The 17,441-nt window shown below is 38.9% G+C and overlaps 1 protein-coding gene and 1 long non-coding RNA gene across 3 annotated transcripts in view; one reads left to right on the top strand and one right to left on the bottom strand.

Moving 5' to 3' along the window:
• Positions 1–17,441, top strand: part of GRID2 (glutamate ionotropic receptor delta type subunit 2) — a 1,185,302-nt gene that overhangs the window by 1,124,870 nt on the left and 42,991 nt on the right. For both annotated transcript variants that reach the window (XM_012774075.3, XM_012774073.2), the window contains exon 15: positions 15,007–15,247. In XM_012774075.3, the coding sequence (XP_012629529.2) occupies positions 15,007–15,247 (241 nt within the window). The remainder of the gene's footprint in view (positions 1–15,006; positions 15,248–17,441) is intronic.
• LOC105876394 (uncharacterized) lies at positions 1,005–15,785 on the bottom strand. Its single transcript, XR_012915740.1, has 5 exons — positions 15,698–15,785; positions 8,238–8,365; positions 4,586–4,707; positions 3,279–3,417; positions 1,005–1,092 (listed from the first exon to the last, which is right to left on the bottom strand). It is a non-coding gene; the product is annotated as an uncharacterized LOC105876394 (long non-coding RNA).

The raw sequence follows: 17,441 nt of genomic DNA, 5'->3' as shown, positions 1-17,441 counted from the left end.
AACATAGAAAAGGTACAGCAAAAATGTGGTATTATAATCTTATAGGACCATCATCCATCATGTGATCTGTCATTGACTGAAATGTTGTCATGCAGGGCATGACTATTTTAATTTCCTCTGATGTGTGTTGCAAGTCAGGCCTCCCTAGAAGGAATGGATCAGAGTCCAAGTCCTCTTTTTCCATCACAACCATAGAAAAATCACTTCAAAATGGATTCACTGTAGTCTCATAGCATGTAGCCTCTCCTGGAGAGCAAGGCAATAAGGGTAATATCTACAGTCAAGCTGTTTCTTGCATTGCCCCCGTTGTGAGGGTGGCGTGCCCATTTGCTGTCTATGGACTCCCATTATTTGCAGTGATCTACATAGCTTGAGGTTTACATCAGTGCTACTTTTATCAGAGGGTATTATCCTTTCTTCCTCATCTAGAAACAGGTCGAGTGGAGTACCTGCTATTGCTTACACACAAGGTAAAAATCCCTCACAATTTACGAATATTCTGAGCAATTTAGTTGCAGATAAATATAACCGGCTATTCAAACATGGGGAAATGGCACTTCCACAATTATTCATCAAGTCTCTTATCAATATTTCAGACCCTCACTTAGCTGGGCTCCTTTTATTTCTAATTCAGCAAGGTTTAGAACAGATTGGAGAGGCCGATTATGTCGGGTTTGGGGTAAAGTAGAGGAATAACGTATGCTTTGCAAATGCTTCCATTTTGTACGTGCACATATACGGCATTACCAGACCACTTTCTGAGTAAAGAAACCAGCCACTCAGTCCCTCTGACAATTGTTATCAGGACTGAATGGCACTCGATCTTTATCAAACCTCTTCTCTGAGTTCCTGAAGCTTCCCATAATATCATCAAGTGAGTAAACACCGCCGTGCATATAGCTTTTTCCATTATCATGGAAAATAGCACGCAGCTCTCGGGAGCTTGCATGAGAGCCACGGGAGTCAGCACCGCTTTCCTAACAGCCGCACCGCCACGCAGATGCACAGAAAGACAGACTGTTCCCTTTATATCTGTTGGGGAATTTTCTTTCTAATAACTGCTGAAAACTTCACTCCCGTAAGTAGCTCGTCCTGCTGGTTGAAGAAAATAGATACATTATCGGAGGTAATAGATAAGTCTCATTAAGAAGATGGAATAGACTCATTCCCAGCATATCTGCCATGCATGGGAAAACTAAATTGTGAAGTAGGGCAGTAACACATCAATTATCCTTTCTGCGTGGAATTAGAGGAGTCTCACTGCTACTTTATGCCATAATATGTGATTATGACCATTATGTCAGAGCACTTCAGTTTGCTGCCTCATAAAAAAAAAAAAAAAAGATAGCTAGCAGTTCAAGCTTACTGATCAGACTTATTCCTGAAACTACTTAAGGAATCTAGGTGTTCTATTTAAAATTTATGTTCCTACTTAAGGGATCCTTATTCCTGCTAAGGAATCATTATTAACATATGCCCAAAGAGCGGGTATTTAGTATTAGCCTAAAATCAAATGTTAAATGTCTGACATAATTTTAATGAAGATTGGCTCCTACCTTCTAAAGTGAAACTAAGCTGTTAGCATTCAAAATAAAGTTTTTGGAGATCTTGTGCTAAATGATGCTTTATAATCAGTTTACTTTTAAGTGGTTGATCAGATTTGTCACATCAAGTTGTCACATGTGATATACTTGAAAATAATTCAGTTTCTTCAATAGTTTTAAATATCTCTCCTATACTCTTGTTTACACAGTTAATTTTTATTAGCAAAGTTTTATGAGACTATAATATCCAAAAATACAGAATTCTTACATCACAGGAGTTAAATTAATTGAAGCTCATATAGGAAGATTTTGCTTGCTAAGGTAAATGATACATACAATGGAGCATTTATTCATTTTAAAATAAAAATAAGATATAGTAAAGAGAAATGTTTTGCAAATTATAAAGTGACATTTTAAAAATAAAGATATGTTTGTATTTATCCTAGCTTTTAAAAACATCTTACATATCAATAGGGAGAAGCATAAATTCTAAAGGTTCTGAGTCTAAGATGAGTTTTATCCCAGCCATGGTTAAGAGAAAGGAGGAAGAAAGTCAGAAGGGAAATTCCAAAACTGGGAAAATGCTAAAAAGGAAAGTAGACCCTAAAAGTGACGGCCATACCTCTGCAAGGGTGACACTGCCACGGTGCTGTATGTTTCACAGTCTGTGTGTGGTAGTCTTCCGGGGCTGCCATAAGAAAATACTGGGTGGCCTAAACAACAGAAATCTATTTCTCACAGTTTTGGATTCTGGGAAGTCTAAGATCAAGGTGCCAGCAAGGTAGGTTTTATCCTGAGGCCTCTTCTCTTGGCTTGTAGAGACCACCATCTTGCTGTGTGCTCACATGGCCTCGTCTTGGCATGGAGAGAGCAGGAGCAAGCTTACTGGTGTCTCTTCTTATAAGGGCGCTAATCCCTTTGAACCAGGCCCCACCCTCATGACTTTAACCCTAATCACCTCTCAGAGCACCCATCTCAGATGCCATCACAATAGAGAATTCACATGAATTTTGGAGGGACATAAACATTGAGTCCATAACACCATGAGATTGAGTGCTATTTTTTTTAACATCCATGATATATCAAGTTAAGAAACATTTAGTGACCCAATACAGATGGCAAGTCCCAGTGCTTATGGTGTGGGGAATAGGACAAAATACATATTTTAAGATCCCTGTCTTCAAGGAGTTTATGGTTTGGGTGGCAATCTAAGAAATGCACAAGAAGAAAAGGATGTGTCAAATATAAATAATAACTCAGAGTGAAAGTGGAGACGTCACAAGGCTGCGTATGATTCGTACTAAATGGGCAGTGCTCAGGGACATTTTTTTCCAGAGGCAATGGAATTTGAGTCCTGAGAGAGGGACGAAAGAAGAAGGTCTCCTTGGTCATTCATTTATTCACTCATTATTTACTAAGGCATATTATGTGCCAGGAGCTAGAAATACAAAAGTAAGAGTACACACTATCTGCCCTCAGAGTGGCTGGCATCTAGAAGAGAAAGAAAAATACAACTAAACTCAAGGTCAAGTCCAACCTTAAATAACTCACGGGCCTTGCTTCTCCAGTGGGTCTGGCCCTTCCCATGTGGTGCCCCAGTCCCAGGGAACTCCCTTCACCTCCCCAAAATGCCTTTCTCCCTGCTGGGCCTTTGCACAGCTGTTTGCTCTGCCTAGACTACTCTTTTCCCAATGTCCACGCCTTCGCCGGTCCTACTTGTTCCTAATTTCTCACCTAAGACAACGCTTATTCCAAAAAGTTGCTCCTAAGCTGGCCATCCTTCCAAATCCAAGGTCCGGTAACCTTCAGGTGGTGCCTTCCCTTCTGCTGCCTCAGAGCATGTGACCACCTGGAGTGGAGCGATGGCTCTGCCCTGGAGAGATCAGTTTGCATGGGCACCATTTTACATTACAACATATTCAGATTCATAATGGAAAGAAGCAAGTAGAATTCACTTTCTAAAATGTCTAAAATGAAGAGATATATTGTTTTCCTGTGGTTCTAGTCTCCTCAAGAAAAGTTCATGTTATGTTATTGTCTTAACATTTTTACTAAAAAATCAAAACACTATATCAGAGTTGAATAATGCTAAATATAATACATCTATGAAAATGTAAGTAAAACATAGCAATATTATTTTCCCAAAGTTGTACTAGTATTCACAATCTAACTCTTGGCAGAGAGTTTTAATTAAGTGCACTGAATTTATCTACCAACTGTAATATAAATATGCCCTGAATTTTTTAAACGTGTGTCTCAGTATACAACCTCTAACTTAGGAGATGTTATTTGTATCATAAAGGAATTCTCCAGTTACGAAAGTAAAGCCAACCACAGTAGTTCTCAGGATAATGAATTTCGTTCACATATCTAAATTGCTATTCAATTTTTTACAAATTTAATATTCAAATGCTCAGGAGAATGTTCCTTCAAAAAGTATTCTTCCCCATAATCTTCTCTCGTCTAACGCTGCACCCAAGATACACATCACAATCTTTTTCTATTTTACACACAGCACACACTTCATGATCTCACTTTATTTTAAAGTTTAGTTGTCAGACTGAGATATGAAAATATTCATAAAATATATACAATATGCTAGGCAAAATAAGTTTGACTTTATGACACTGTTTCATAAGCATGCTGCATTTGAAAGGTCTACATAAGAAAAGTGAAGAGTGACGCTAAACAGAGATGATCACTGCCAGTTTCTCACTGCAGAATGAAAGAATTTTTCCCCTTTACCCTATAACCCAAATATCACACTGAGCTTAAGGATGAAGCTGACATTTTAAAAGATCACCAGAAGTGTTCTCTTTCCAATTGCAATTATGCCCTCTATCTCAGTGGGAGCCATTGTCTGGGTCTTCTCCGCTCTCTAGCATCTTCCTGGCTTGTTTTCATTATCCTGATTATCTATTCATTTGCCGCCCAGCACTCATTTTATGAAAGATCATGTCTGCCATTTCTATAATGAGTGCTTGACTTTTACTGCCAGCATAAACACATAAAATATATAATAATTAAAGTTCACTAGTCACCAAAGTCTTGAGATCCATCATGTTCCTAATTTGATTTTTCAAGCAATTGCTTCTCTGTGAACAGGGCTGATTTTGTCTCCTTAGGCAGTACAAGACTTCTGGCTGAAGGAGATGACTCTAACCTAGAGAGATCAATTTGAACAGGCGCCATGTATTTCAACTTTAAGGATCATCTTCAACCAAATAACATCTCTATAAATTATGATGGCTCTTGGAGCCAATAAAAATCTCATCAATATTTGAACATAAAAATTGTTCTAAATGTTAAAGATTAAATAATGCAGTTTTCAAAATAGTTAAGTGTTATTTAATAAATAGTATGCCTTTTGTGGAGGATTGTTTAAACTCTAGGGAGAAAGTTCATTTGGATAACTACGGAAGCCTGCATAATATACTAATAGATTGGAAACTTCTCAATAAGGTGGCTTACACTGAGTAAGGACAAGGTTGAAGAGCACCACTTCCTTATTTTGAACACACTTCCTTGCTTTGATAACATTGGCAAAGTCCCCTAAGTGCCTCCAGATAATGAATTCATCTGATGTTTACTCTAATGGCAAAGAGATTAATGAACTCTTGCAATATTCGTGCGGTTCTCTGGGGACATCAGGATGTGTTACACAAAGTGTAATGCTTGTAAATGGATACAATGGAATACCCATTAGCCAAGGGACTTGAGTAGCAAATTCTCAGTTAGTAAAGAAGCAGGAGACAAAGAAGCAGCTTCCATTTATACAGATTTTCTTTGGGGATAATAAAGATGTTTATGGTGTTAAAAAAAAAAGTACAGAAAGCAGAAGACCTGAGTTTGAAAGCTGAAGCTAGCGGTATGGCCTCAGGAAATTTTTCTTTGCCTCTGCTGTGAAAGGAGGACCTGGTAACATCAGCCTTATTAAAAAGCCTTTTATAAAAATAAGGGGAAAGGGGTAGTGAAGCGATCGATCAATCAATCAATATAATTCCCCCCTCACAAGGTTATTTTAAGAAGTAAATCAAACAATAAGCAATGTTTTTGATAAGTGCTTTATAATCTGCAGCATTATGCATGCATTTGTTATTGCTATTTTTTTTTTTTTGGAAATAAATGTTTTGGATAAAGTTTACAGTTATTTTTCCATACTCAGAAAAATGGATGCCTTAGTTACTAGGTTGCTTGGTTACTTAGTGACATTAGTTACTATATAAGGAGGTAGACATTGTTTTCTGAATTAAAAAAAACAGATCTGACCAATTACATATTTTATCAAATTATCTTTTCCAAATTTGAAAGTGAGATAGCAGGTTTGAAGCAACACAGGAAACTTCCCGTTTTATACAGGTCTCTGATAGACAGCAGCCTTCAACAATAACTGAGTTTGTAATTAAATCCAGCCCCATGGAATCATCCCTGCAGTGGGCAGCTGTGCGGGCCACTTCACCTCCCTAGGCAGGAGTTAAACATGATCTCATCCTTCAGTACGAACACGCTGTCTTTCTCGTTAAGCCTGTGTAGTCATTCTTCATCAACCCTGAAAAACTTCTAATTAATTTATAGTACTTCTAATCACACATAATTAAAAACCATTTTTATATCTTTTGATTAAAAGAGACACCACATTTTCTGCCTCAGTCAATTGTCCTACCCATGTTTAGTAAATCATAATGGCTTCCCTGGAATTTCTGTTTGGGGAATGCACTATCTGCTCTTATCCTCTTGATTTCAAGCTAAAGCTGCCATTGCCTAGAAAATGGTCCAGCAAACGCAGGCCTCAGATCACAAATTCTACCTGATCTGGAATAAGTAAAGCAGTCACTCTTTTGGAACATGGGCTGCCCCAATCTCACAACAAATGTTCAGATGTCCGTTACAGGATAATCAGAAAACCAAAGAAATTCAAAATCTGCTTGGAGGATCATGCTGCCATTGTTAATATACAGTGTGTATGTGAAATTCCTTCTTGACTTGGTCAAATGTGAAATCAACATGTGATCACTTGGTACTTATTTAAAGACACATAATAATAGGCATACTACATATTAATTCATATACATTAACACAGGTGAAAGAGAACTGGAAAAAGAATCACAATCTCTGGTTCTAAAACAGACTCAGATACTGTCTAAAGATGTGATTTGGGCTAGGTCATGGAAGCCCTCTGACCTTTGATATCTTTATCAGTGAAATGAAAACTTGTTGACTTCCTAGAGTTATTTGCTGTGAGGGTTCCAAAATAGGTCAGCAACTATAGCCAGCAGGCCAAATCTGGCTCCTGGCCTGTTTTTATAAATAAAGCCCTTTGTTGACATGCTGCCTGTGGCTGCTTTCACACTACAAATGCAGAGTTGAGTAGCTGTGACAAAGACCATATGGCCCCCAAAGTCTAAAATATTGGCTATCTGGCCCTTAAAAAAAGTTTGCTGAGGCTGGGCACGGTGGCTCACACCTGTAATCCTAGCACTCTGGGAGGCTGAGGCGGGTGGATTACTCGAGGTCAGGAGTTCAAAACCAGCCTGAGCAAGACCGAGACCCCGTCTCTACTATAAATAGAAAGAAATTAATCGGCCGACTAAAAATACATAGAAAAAATTAGCCACGCATGGTGGCGCATGCCTGTAGTTCCAGCTACTCGGGAGGCTGAAGCAGGAGGATTGCTTGTAAACTCAAGCCCAGGAGTTTGAGGTTGCTACGAGGTAGACTGACGCCACGGCACTCACTCTAGCCTGGGCAACAAAGCAAGACTCTGTCTCAAAAAAAAAAAAAAAAAAATTTTTGCTGACCTCTAGTCTAAAAGATGACATTCATGAGCTTATTGGGAATACCATGAGATGTTATTAACCTATATGATTTTAGGCAATTTTAGGGGATTAGACTTCAGCAACTGACACTGGATCAATTAGCCTCAAGAACTAGCTAAACGTTTAATGTAAACAGTAGAAGTAGCTTCCAATAGTATCCCTTAGGCTACTGGGTATTACTGAGGTATTAGCCATTATCAGTAAATACTTGTCGCATTTAACTGACCACTAAGAGATTTTACTTAAGAGAAATAATTGATTGATGCCTGATTCATAGGAAGTTTATAGAATTTGTTGTTAAAACTCTCTGGTGATCAAATTGTAATATTAAGTATGCCAATGAAAGCACCACTATATTTACTTGCTTAAATCTTAATCTTTGATAAGTGCTTTTGCTTCAGTCCAAGTTTTCCTACATTGTCCAAGACTAGAATGAAAGAAATAATGAATGCATGAAAAACTTAATGAGTTGAAGTTTTTCTGAAAACCATCTGCATGCTATTTATTATTAATACTTTCTCAGTAACCATGGAGAGAAAAAATTTGTGAAAACATAGAAAATGAATAAATTAATTTAATAATGTAGGTATTCTGGGCCAAAATAGATCCATACAGTGTATTAAAAAAAATTTTTTTTCAGATATTCCCAGGTTTTTTTTCTCAGTGATAACAGACATTAAATAATATTGAGTAACAGGATTCTATCCTAAATATCTTTTTAAATTTTGATTACATAAGACTCACAAGCATGTACGTATAACATATTTTTGAAATATTAAAATGATGTATTTTGGGGAAAAATAATGAATAAATAAATAAAATGGTGTATTTTGGGGAAAAAATAATAAATAAATAAAATGGTGTATTTCATCCTCACCAATTCCTAGCTGCAAGTTGCCTCAGTACTTCCAAATTGAAGAAATGCCAGAGAGGTCTCATTTCAGGGTTTCTATATTATGTAGTGAGAATGCTCTTTCACTGTGGCAGGCCAAGCAGCTTGAAGACCTAGGAGGTAAGAAGGACATTTGAGAGAGAAAAGGAAGCATCACTTCTTCCAGCCAGAGGTTCTTAATAGAGGTGGGAGGAGGGCGAGTAGAGTGGGCTTAAAGGATGGAAAGACACCCCAAGGGGAGAGGGCCCAAGGCTTCCCTTCCCACTGGGGTCTCTGAGGGGAGTCCCCAGGTCACTCGAGGCTCTGTAGCAACAGAGAAGACTTGAGATGGTTGAGAAGCCAGAGCTGCATGTCAGAAAAAAACAAAGGTTCAGTCTTCATTCCCAGGCCCCGCTTGCTCCCCTGGGGAGTGGATGCTGACTCACAGCACCTACACCTGCCTTGGGACCCTCCACGCTGAATAACAAGGTGTCAGCATACTAGTGTCTGAGGGGCAACTGAAATTCCCAAGGGCTGGATGAGGAAAATGGTGGAGGCCAAACGAGGCCGAGTCAGCAGGGAGGAGCCCACACGCCCTCCCTTGGCCAACTGGAACTCTTACAGCCTCTGCAAACTTGAGCAGCAGTCACCAATTAATTTCTAAAGACCGGACCCAGGCCCATCCCACATCAAAGGAGAACTGCCAAAGGCAACTGGAGGACCACCTAGAGAACCGCGCTGCCTTTCCTCTGAACCCCACCATGGCGGTTGAGTGCTGTGCCCCATAAATCCTGGGGCCATCTTGGAAAGAGAGCAAAGGAAGACGAAGGGAACTGGAAGGACTGAGGAACTCTCTGGAGCAGATTGAACTAAAGCTAGAGACTTGTGAAATTATTAGATCAGATTAAATTTTAAATCATACTGAGCTAAATTTAGTTTTGTTCGCACTGCTCCGTGGGCACAGTCCTCCTGAGGAAGATCAATTAAGTTATAGAGAAAAGCTACATTCTCTTTGCACACCCAAATTGTGGTATGAATAAATTTGCAATCACACTATAATTATAATTACATTGTTTGGTTTAGAGGAAATGTAGTGATGACAATCTTACTCAGGGTCTAACAAATCTCTGAAACTAAAAGAGCTTTTCCCTGAATAGTTGGATGCAAGAGGCTGTGTGAGGTCGTGGGGAGAAAGGAGCTGGAAGACAGAGCTGAGTTCTAGGCCCAACTCCACCATTTAGTGTCTGTGTGAGTCACTGAAAAAGTAGCTTCATCTCTACGGCAGTGGGATTGCGTGTTGAATGTCCAAGATGTAGAGAATTATTATTCTATATAACTCAGTCTGCTCATCTATAAAATGGGGGGAAATCTGATCAGAAAAAGAGTCACAAGAATTTTTACAGACATGGCCTGAAAAAGGAATTTCTGTACTTACTAAAATAAAACAGAAAAAGAAAAAAAAATCCCTGATTATCCCTATATTTTTTCCTTACAGAAATGACTAAAAAGGCAGATGTCATTTTTCTTGGATAACCAGTAACTTGTTTACAGTTGGCTCAGAAAGAATTTACCTAAGGGCCATGATTTCAATAAAATTTGAAAGGAAACTATAGAGGCTATAGTATTCAAAGACAAAAATCAAAGTTACCTGTGTGGGATTAGAAATTTGCGTCACACTTTCAGCAACCTGTTTTGTTACAAATAAATTAATTTGAAAATCACTTCCTAGAGTAGTGATTAAAGATGGTAAGTGATCAACAATTAGTATAAGTCTTAAACACAAATGGAGCTATTATATTCAAAATAAGTAAAAAGCTTTTCAAAATGAATGACTAAACTTCTTGGATATTTTTATCTGCATATGAAAGAAGAATCTTTTGATTATTCCCTACTTCCTTCCTCTGAAGTTTGCTCATTTATATCGATAAAGAATTCAATGCATACAGGATTAATCTATTAACCATCTTCAAACTGCAGTTAGGTTTTATAGACTTCTAAAATTTTTCTGTTCAGTGAGATCACAAATGTTTAATACTTTTAGACAAAAGAAGGAAATGAGATGTTCTTGTCAGTGAATCAATTATTCACTGATTCATGTGGACATATAACTCTCCATTAGGAAGAATGTACCAGAACAGGTCCAAAGAAGGATCGGTAGTCACACATGCTGACAATAATCATTCCAGTTTTGGAGGTGTGGTAGCCTTCTTCATGCCAAGCAATGAGCAAGATGCTTTTTATATGTTGTCTCATTAATTTTTACCACAGTATCCTTCAGAATTAAGTATTGTCATCACCTTGGGGTAAAAATAGCAGAAATTCTTCTGAATACACTCCAAGAAAAGGTTTTAGCCATCGATTATTCATCACAGTCTAATAGCTAACGTTGTTCTAGTAGTTTAAGTATTTGCAGTAATAAAAATTCTATATTTCACGCATTTCAGATCCATAGGTTAGCTATAACCACAGTAACTGTTTGCTCTCTATGGGCAAAGACTGCCATCATGTGGAAATTGTACACATAACAAATATTATTTCTTAAATCCAAATGTTTTCTTGGCACCTATTAAGAATTTTGAAACTAGATTCTTACATTATTATATATATACACACACACATCATTGTTGCTTATAATTAAAAGGTAAAATTCTCCTTTAGTTGTGTTTCTAAGTTTCATTTAAAAGAGCCAGTGCTTTGATAACATTTGAAAAGAGAACATTTATTCTAAGGATTTATCCTGTCAGTCTTTAAGGCAGTGCATTACATTTTACTAACCTAGCTTTACTAATCCTGAAATAATAAAAAGGAAGGTGTGGTGAGACCTTTCTGATGGAATTTCCAGGAGTATTAAATTTCATAATGAATAATTTTATAATGAAATAGATATTATGACAGAACTCTGGGCTTAGAGAACACTTTCATTCCCTTCCAATAATTCTAGCTCAGGCCAGCCCAGAATCCACTCCTGGGATCTATTTTGGACCAGTCAGAGTTTTACTGAGGGATCCTACGGTCCCATTATTGTATATCCCCAAAGATGGGGTCACCCTGCAACACCTCAGCTGTCTTGTGGCAATGACCATGAGATCAACTCTACAAATAAGTCTTTGTGACATGACGATACTTGAAGCCATCTTTCTCTTTTCCCTTCCCTCTTTCCCCTCAGTGAATGCCTGTCACTGACCTGGCTGAATCTAAAAATTCTGTGATTAAACAAATCATTTTGAGTTAAGACCTATAACTCCTATTAGAATTGAAATGAGTGAAGTATTTTCTATATACTTCAATCCTTATTTTTAAAGTCAAAATATTCTCCAGGTTTGGAGAAAATAAGGGGACCGAGGAAGTGAATGAAACACGGGAGTCCCAGGTATCACTGAGGAGAAAGAGCAGCCAGTCACCAGTTCCCGAATGAACGACAGATGAAGGGACATGAAATGGGCATTGGACGAAGCCCAAGCCTTTCTGGCAGAATGCGCAGTTCTGGTTTAGAACAAATTTTATACCCAAGGAAATGTCTGGAATAAAGTCACTCATTAAATATTTGAATGGATATCCATTCATTATTGAATGGATAGATGAATAAGAAGGAAATGGAATAAATGAGAAAATAGCACCAATGATAAGAAAAAAGAGTAGGATCTGAGGGCAGGGTTCACTTACCAAAAACTGTGTTGAGCATATTCTATCAATAAATACTCACCCACTCCGTGTCAGGCAATGTGGAGGGTGGTGAGTGTGATTCAAGAAGTGGAACAGACATTAATCAAGTAGCCACAATTATACCTGATGATAAGTGCTATGAGGGAAAACTCTTACATTTTCACAGATGCCTACTTAGAATAAAAGGAAACTACATGTACTTATAAACTCAAATTTAAGAATTATTTGTTCAAAGACCATTAAACTTTTCCTTCAAGGTATTCAATGGTTCTCTTACTACCTACAGCATTAGGTAGGCAAATATCTAAAGGATGTGCCATTATTTTTTTATTATCAAGGTAACAACATTTAACATAGCCCTACCTTATTAACACATTTTTTTTTGTTAGAGACAGAGTCTCACTCTAATGCCCAGGCTGGAGTGCAGTGGTCAGATCACAGCTCACTGAAACCTCAAACTCCAGTCTCAAACGATCCTCCTGTCTTAGTCTCCCCCCTTCCCTCCTGGGTAGCTGAAACTACAAGTGAGGGTCACCAGGCTTGTTAATTTTTGTTGTCATCGTCTCCAGTGCCCTGGCCTGGAGCAACCCTCCCACCTCAAGCAAGCCTCCCAAAGTTGCTATGATTACGGAGTGAGCCACTGTACTCGACCCCTATTAATAAATCTTTAAGTGTACTATTATATATAGTATGGCCAACTATAGGCACAATGTTGAGCAGGAGATCTTTAGAACTTACTCATCTTACATAACTGAAACTTTATGTGCATTGATTAGCAATGCCAACATCATGTAAACAATATTCATGAAGAAGCCAAACAAGTAACTTTGATGCTATGATTACATGTTTGTATGATACTCAACACAGTGCTGGGAAGTTCCACAAGTATCTGCTTCTTTGGATCAAGGAATTATTTCTCAAGTATGTTATTCTTCAAGCCCTAGCTCCATGAGCTATTAGGATATGTTACTTGGAGAGAAAAATAAGGGGAGAGGAATGAAGGTCATAAATTTGGGAGATTCTGAGTCAAACAAAACCATATAAGTTTTCTTTCCTGCGGGTCTCCTTAGAGCCACTGATGGGCTGACAGCTTCGTAAATTTCCAAGGGAGTGTTTCTCAAAGTTAATGACCACAGTGCCCTTTTCTGCAGAAGCCTTTTAGGGACTAGTTTCCTGTTCACTTTTGCAAATTCTGCAAATGCAAATAACTTTGTCTAGCATATCGGCTGAAATACGAGTGGCATGTAATCCTTAATATTCATAATCATTTTAGTAAATCCAATTAATCAAAGTAGTTGCCCTCTGAGAGCAATACTCCAAGGCAACAAAACATTAGGTAGATCAATTCCATAAGAAGCAAGAAGAAAAGTACAGGTTTAAGTTCCAGTGCAGTGTCAGTCCTGGAGTCATGCCCGGGGCACTGGGACCGAGGCTGTGGGGACATCCATGGGGGGCAACAGGGATGTGAAACTGACACTCCTCCCTTGCCTCTGAGGCTGGTCCAGTCTTGTCTAACTCAGGTTAAATGTCCATCCAACCCCCAACACACAAAATCTTCTCCCCTTTATCATTTTGTTCATTATTCTAGCCATGTGATAACATGGAACATGTAAAAAGGTAATGTATCACTAAAAGTGAGTAATTTATTCCTTTCAGATTGACTTAATTCTTTCTATTTTAACTTGTAAGCAGTCTCACCCCAAATAATCCAAGACTTGGGGAAAGTGTACAAATGCAGGTCCACATATCCTAAGTCTAATTATATAAGAAGTGTAAGTTAAGCTAAACACCGTTAGAAACAATATGTTCTATCATCTTATCTTCACAAATGTACCATCCTGATCCCTAGGAGGCCATGTTCAAATTTGTGACTAGCTGGGACGTCTGCACTGGCCCAAGGGCACAGGGAGTAGGCTTCTGGAAATTTCTTTTCCCACCTCCAGCTCTGCCCTGCACAGCAAAGGGTCTCCCACACAAAGGTGTGTGCTCCTGAGCTCACACATCGAGCTCTGTCCATGCTCCCTCCAAACTCCACCCTGTGGACCGATCGATGGAGCACCCGTGGCCATCCGATCTGCTCTTGGGAGAACATCCCTGGGAGGAGGCCTAGTGGGCCCGGGAAAAGCACTGAGCTGTTTGGCCAGGAAATTCCAGGGACCCCACGGATGGTGCACACTCCGGACAGGTACACAGCCCTGGCCTGACCCTTCTTACCCTGTGACAAAGGGCCCAGCTGGAGGAGGGTCAGAGCTAGACAGGTCTCAGGTAGAGCCCAGGAAGTATTTGACATTGAGAATTATTCCTCTGTGAAAATCACACTCTAAAAAGCTGCAGTCTTTGTAGCTACCCTCAGGTTCGGCGGGGGCGGGAGGGTGCAGAGAAAGAAGAAAAAGAAGAAGAAAAAAAGGTATCTCTTATTTGAATTTACTTCTGAAAGCCTCTGGTCACCTTTTCTTCTCGTTCTCCAAGGTAAGATTACTTCCCCTTTGGCATTAAAAAGGAAATTCGATCAGTTGTGTGAAAAACCCAAAAACGAACGTATTTTATCAACTTCAAACTTGTCTCAAGGCTTCCTCTCACACTGTGTTAAATAATAGAAGTCTTCTTAATTGAATTTCTTTGTGCGTAGCATATGCCAGGCGACATTATGCCAGCATCTTGCTCTAAGCAGCAAAACGTTCTTCATAAAAGCGTCACGATCCAGAGTCTCATTCTGTATGGAGGGAAGGCACGAGGGACTGTAGCAGCTTGAGACCACATAAAAACAGCGCCTCTGAGATGTAATTGTGAAAACACACCGCCACGAATGGGGGGTGGGGGGGATATTTCGAATTATAGGATGAAACCAAAGAAGAAGAAAAGGAGGGAGGCTGGAGACTGCAGGGAGGGACGGATGAAGGGAGAAAGGGAAAAGCCCTGTGGTCCAGCGCTGCCTACGGAATCACAATGATACTGATGTCAGTTTCCTAGCATGCCGTCTGCAAGGTGATCTATGAATTCATTTCCTCTTGACAGCCACCATCCTCTGGAGGTGAGACTGAAAATGTATGTGCTGTGGACCAAGGTAGTAACTGTGTCTGCAATAACAGGCGGCTGTGTTCTTTACCCCAAGGATCCTGGAGCTCCAGCAGAATGGCGACATGGACATCCTGAAGCACAAGTGGTGGCCTAAGAATGGCCAGTGTGACCTGTACTCCTCAGTGGACACGAAGCAGAAAGGAGGCGCCCTGGACATAAAGAGCTTTGCAGGGGTTTTTTGCATCCTGGCCGCCGGCATCGTCCTGTCCTGCTTCATAGCCATGCTGGAGACGTGGTGGAACAAGAGGAAAGGCTCCCGCGTGCCGTCCAAAGAGGTACTTGATTGAGCGCGCCGGCTCTGAGCCGAGCCGACAAGCAGGCTGGGTTTCGGGGGAGGATGGTCAGAGGGATGAGGGTGCAGGGTTGGGGTGGTCATCGTTTCTTCTGTCTTTGAAGATTAAAAATGAAGTCGTGAAATGGAAACATTGGTAAGACCAATATCAGTCTCCATTTTAAAATATCCCAGATCAGCGAAGAGGAGACGATAATGTTGGAAAGACTGACAGCTTCATGTGCCATAATGAGCTTTGAAATTCTCCCAAATCCCAGGACAGACTTTAATTCAATAATTTTTAAAAGCCATGATTCCTTTGACCAGTTCACAGAGAGGCTTTCCATTTTATTTCAATGAGTTGTTCAGCGCATAGGTAAATTACTTGTGTCTTTAAGACGGGACCTGAAATATGCAATATTACAAGTAAAAATGATCAGAATTTTCCCCTTACCTCTGCTTCCCTCTATACACATGTAGATCTGTAGAAGTGACCGTATGTGTTTGGCTCTTCAGTGGCCCCAAGCTTACCAAATCCACACCATGGAATCATCCAGAATTCAATTTTTCTCCTTTATTCTTGAGTTAGCTTAACTCCAGAGCCATATTAATTTTTCTCTGGATATCTGAAAGAATAATTGCAGAATTACTCATATCTCTTTTAAAGTGGCATGTGCCTTGTTTTCATTATAAATTATGGGATTTATAAGTTAGAGGAAATGTGAAGTTAAAATAAACTACTTGATTCATTTATCTTATTTCCAGCAGACCAAAAGGGTGAACATTTTTTAGATAATCATATTCACTAAAGCTTCACAAACTGAAATGAAAAACAATCTGAATTTGCTAAATGATTTGATTTGATGGATAGTTTCAAAGAAAGTTTTAAACTTTCTATAACTAGAACTTGGCTAACTAACTGATGCCTAAGGCGAATCCTGAAAGGATCTGCTTTTAATGCACAAATGAAAATGACTTCTCATTTGCATATGAATTTTTGCATGTTAATGTATTCTTCCAAACAGACTGTTTTCTAAAGTAGTCTAAGGATTCCTTCCCACCACCTTAAATGCAAAATTGATCAGCACCATTTATAAGGAAACGTTTGGCTTGGCAAAGATGAATCTTAGCTTCCTACCTGTGTGAATGATCATACATTCTAAATTAGTGGAGAATGAATTAAAAGTAAATCAAGTTTTATTGCAGTGTTTTCTTTGTGGAATAAGCTTCTGGTATCTCTGTTGACATTGATTTCGTGCAAAAGACCACATTAATGCAACATTATGGCTGAGACTTTATATTCTCAAAAATCTGGAAATTAAGGACTCCCCAAGCTCCTTATATTTTGAGTTAGTATATATGATATTAAATTTTTGCATAATTATATCTGTTGATGGATGACTACATTACAGTTGCTGTGGGAACCATAAAATTATATGTCTCAACCCCCTAACGTCTCAGTGATAATACTGCATTAATGGATATTTTTTATTGGATTTTGAAATGAGAAAGGAGAAGGAAAAACAGTGACGCACATCAGAATATTTTTCACTAAGGAACACTACCACAGCACAATGAAAAAAATACATACTCCATTCTAACTGGTGACAGCTAATCAGATTCTATGAACAAATATTTTCTCCTCTTATGATCAATAGACATTTAAAATCCTCATTAATTTATTGAGCTTGGCTATAAATAAGACTTCCAGTTTTATTTTTTAAACATAGGGCTGTAATACTCACTCTCAGGGAAAATCCTAAGGGATTTATGAAGGGGTTTCAACTCCGGCAATCTGAGATCTTACTTCTTTTTGTTTATCAAGTGCTTTCTTACCAAGATGCCATTAGCGTAGCTTAAAGCATCTTTGGCTTAGAGGTTATTTAGCATAAAGCTGGCCCTAAACTAAAGCTATCACTCACAGGTCCTGACTTGAAGGGGTCTCTAACTATCTTGCTGACCTCACAATATTGCCTGATTCAGATACTAGATTCCTTGAGTGTGTGAAATCCCTCAATTAGAAATTGATTCTCTTGTGTTGAGTGTTGCTGTTTCTAAACTATCTCACATGTCTCTGGCCTACAAGAAATAACACTTTAACAGTCACTAACACTTTAGTACGGTATAGTGTATTGCATTACTTTCCTTCAAGAATGGAAAGCTAAGGTTAGGAGTAAGTGGTTGAAAGGAACAAAAAT

Source organism: Microcebus murinus, chromosome 29, assembly GCF_040939455.1.
Source record: "Microcebus murinus isolate Inina chromosome 29, M.murinus_Inina_mat1.0, whole genome shotgun sequence".
Lineage (NCBI taxonomy): Eukaryota > Metazoa > Chordata > Mammalia > Primates > Cheirogaleidae > Microcebus > Microcebus murinus.
The sequence above is the reverse complement of the archived record's forward strand: the minus strand, read 5'-3'. Positions and strand labels throughout refer to the sequence as shown.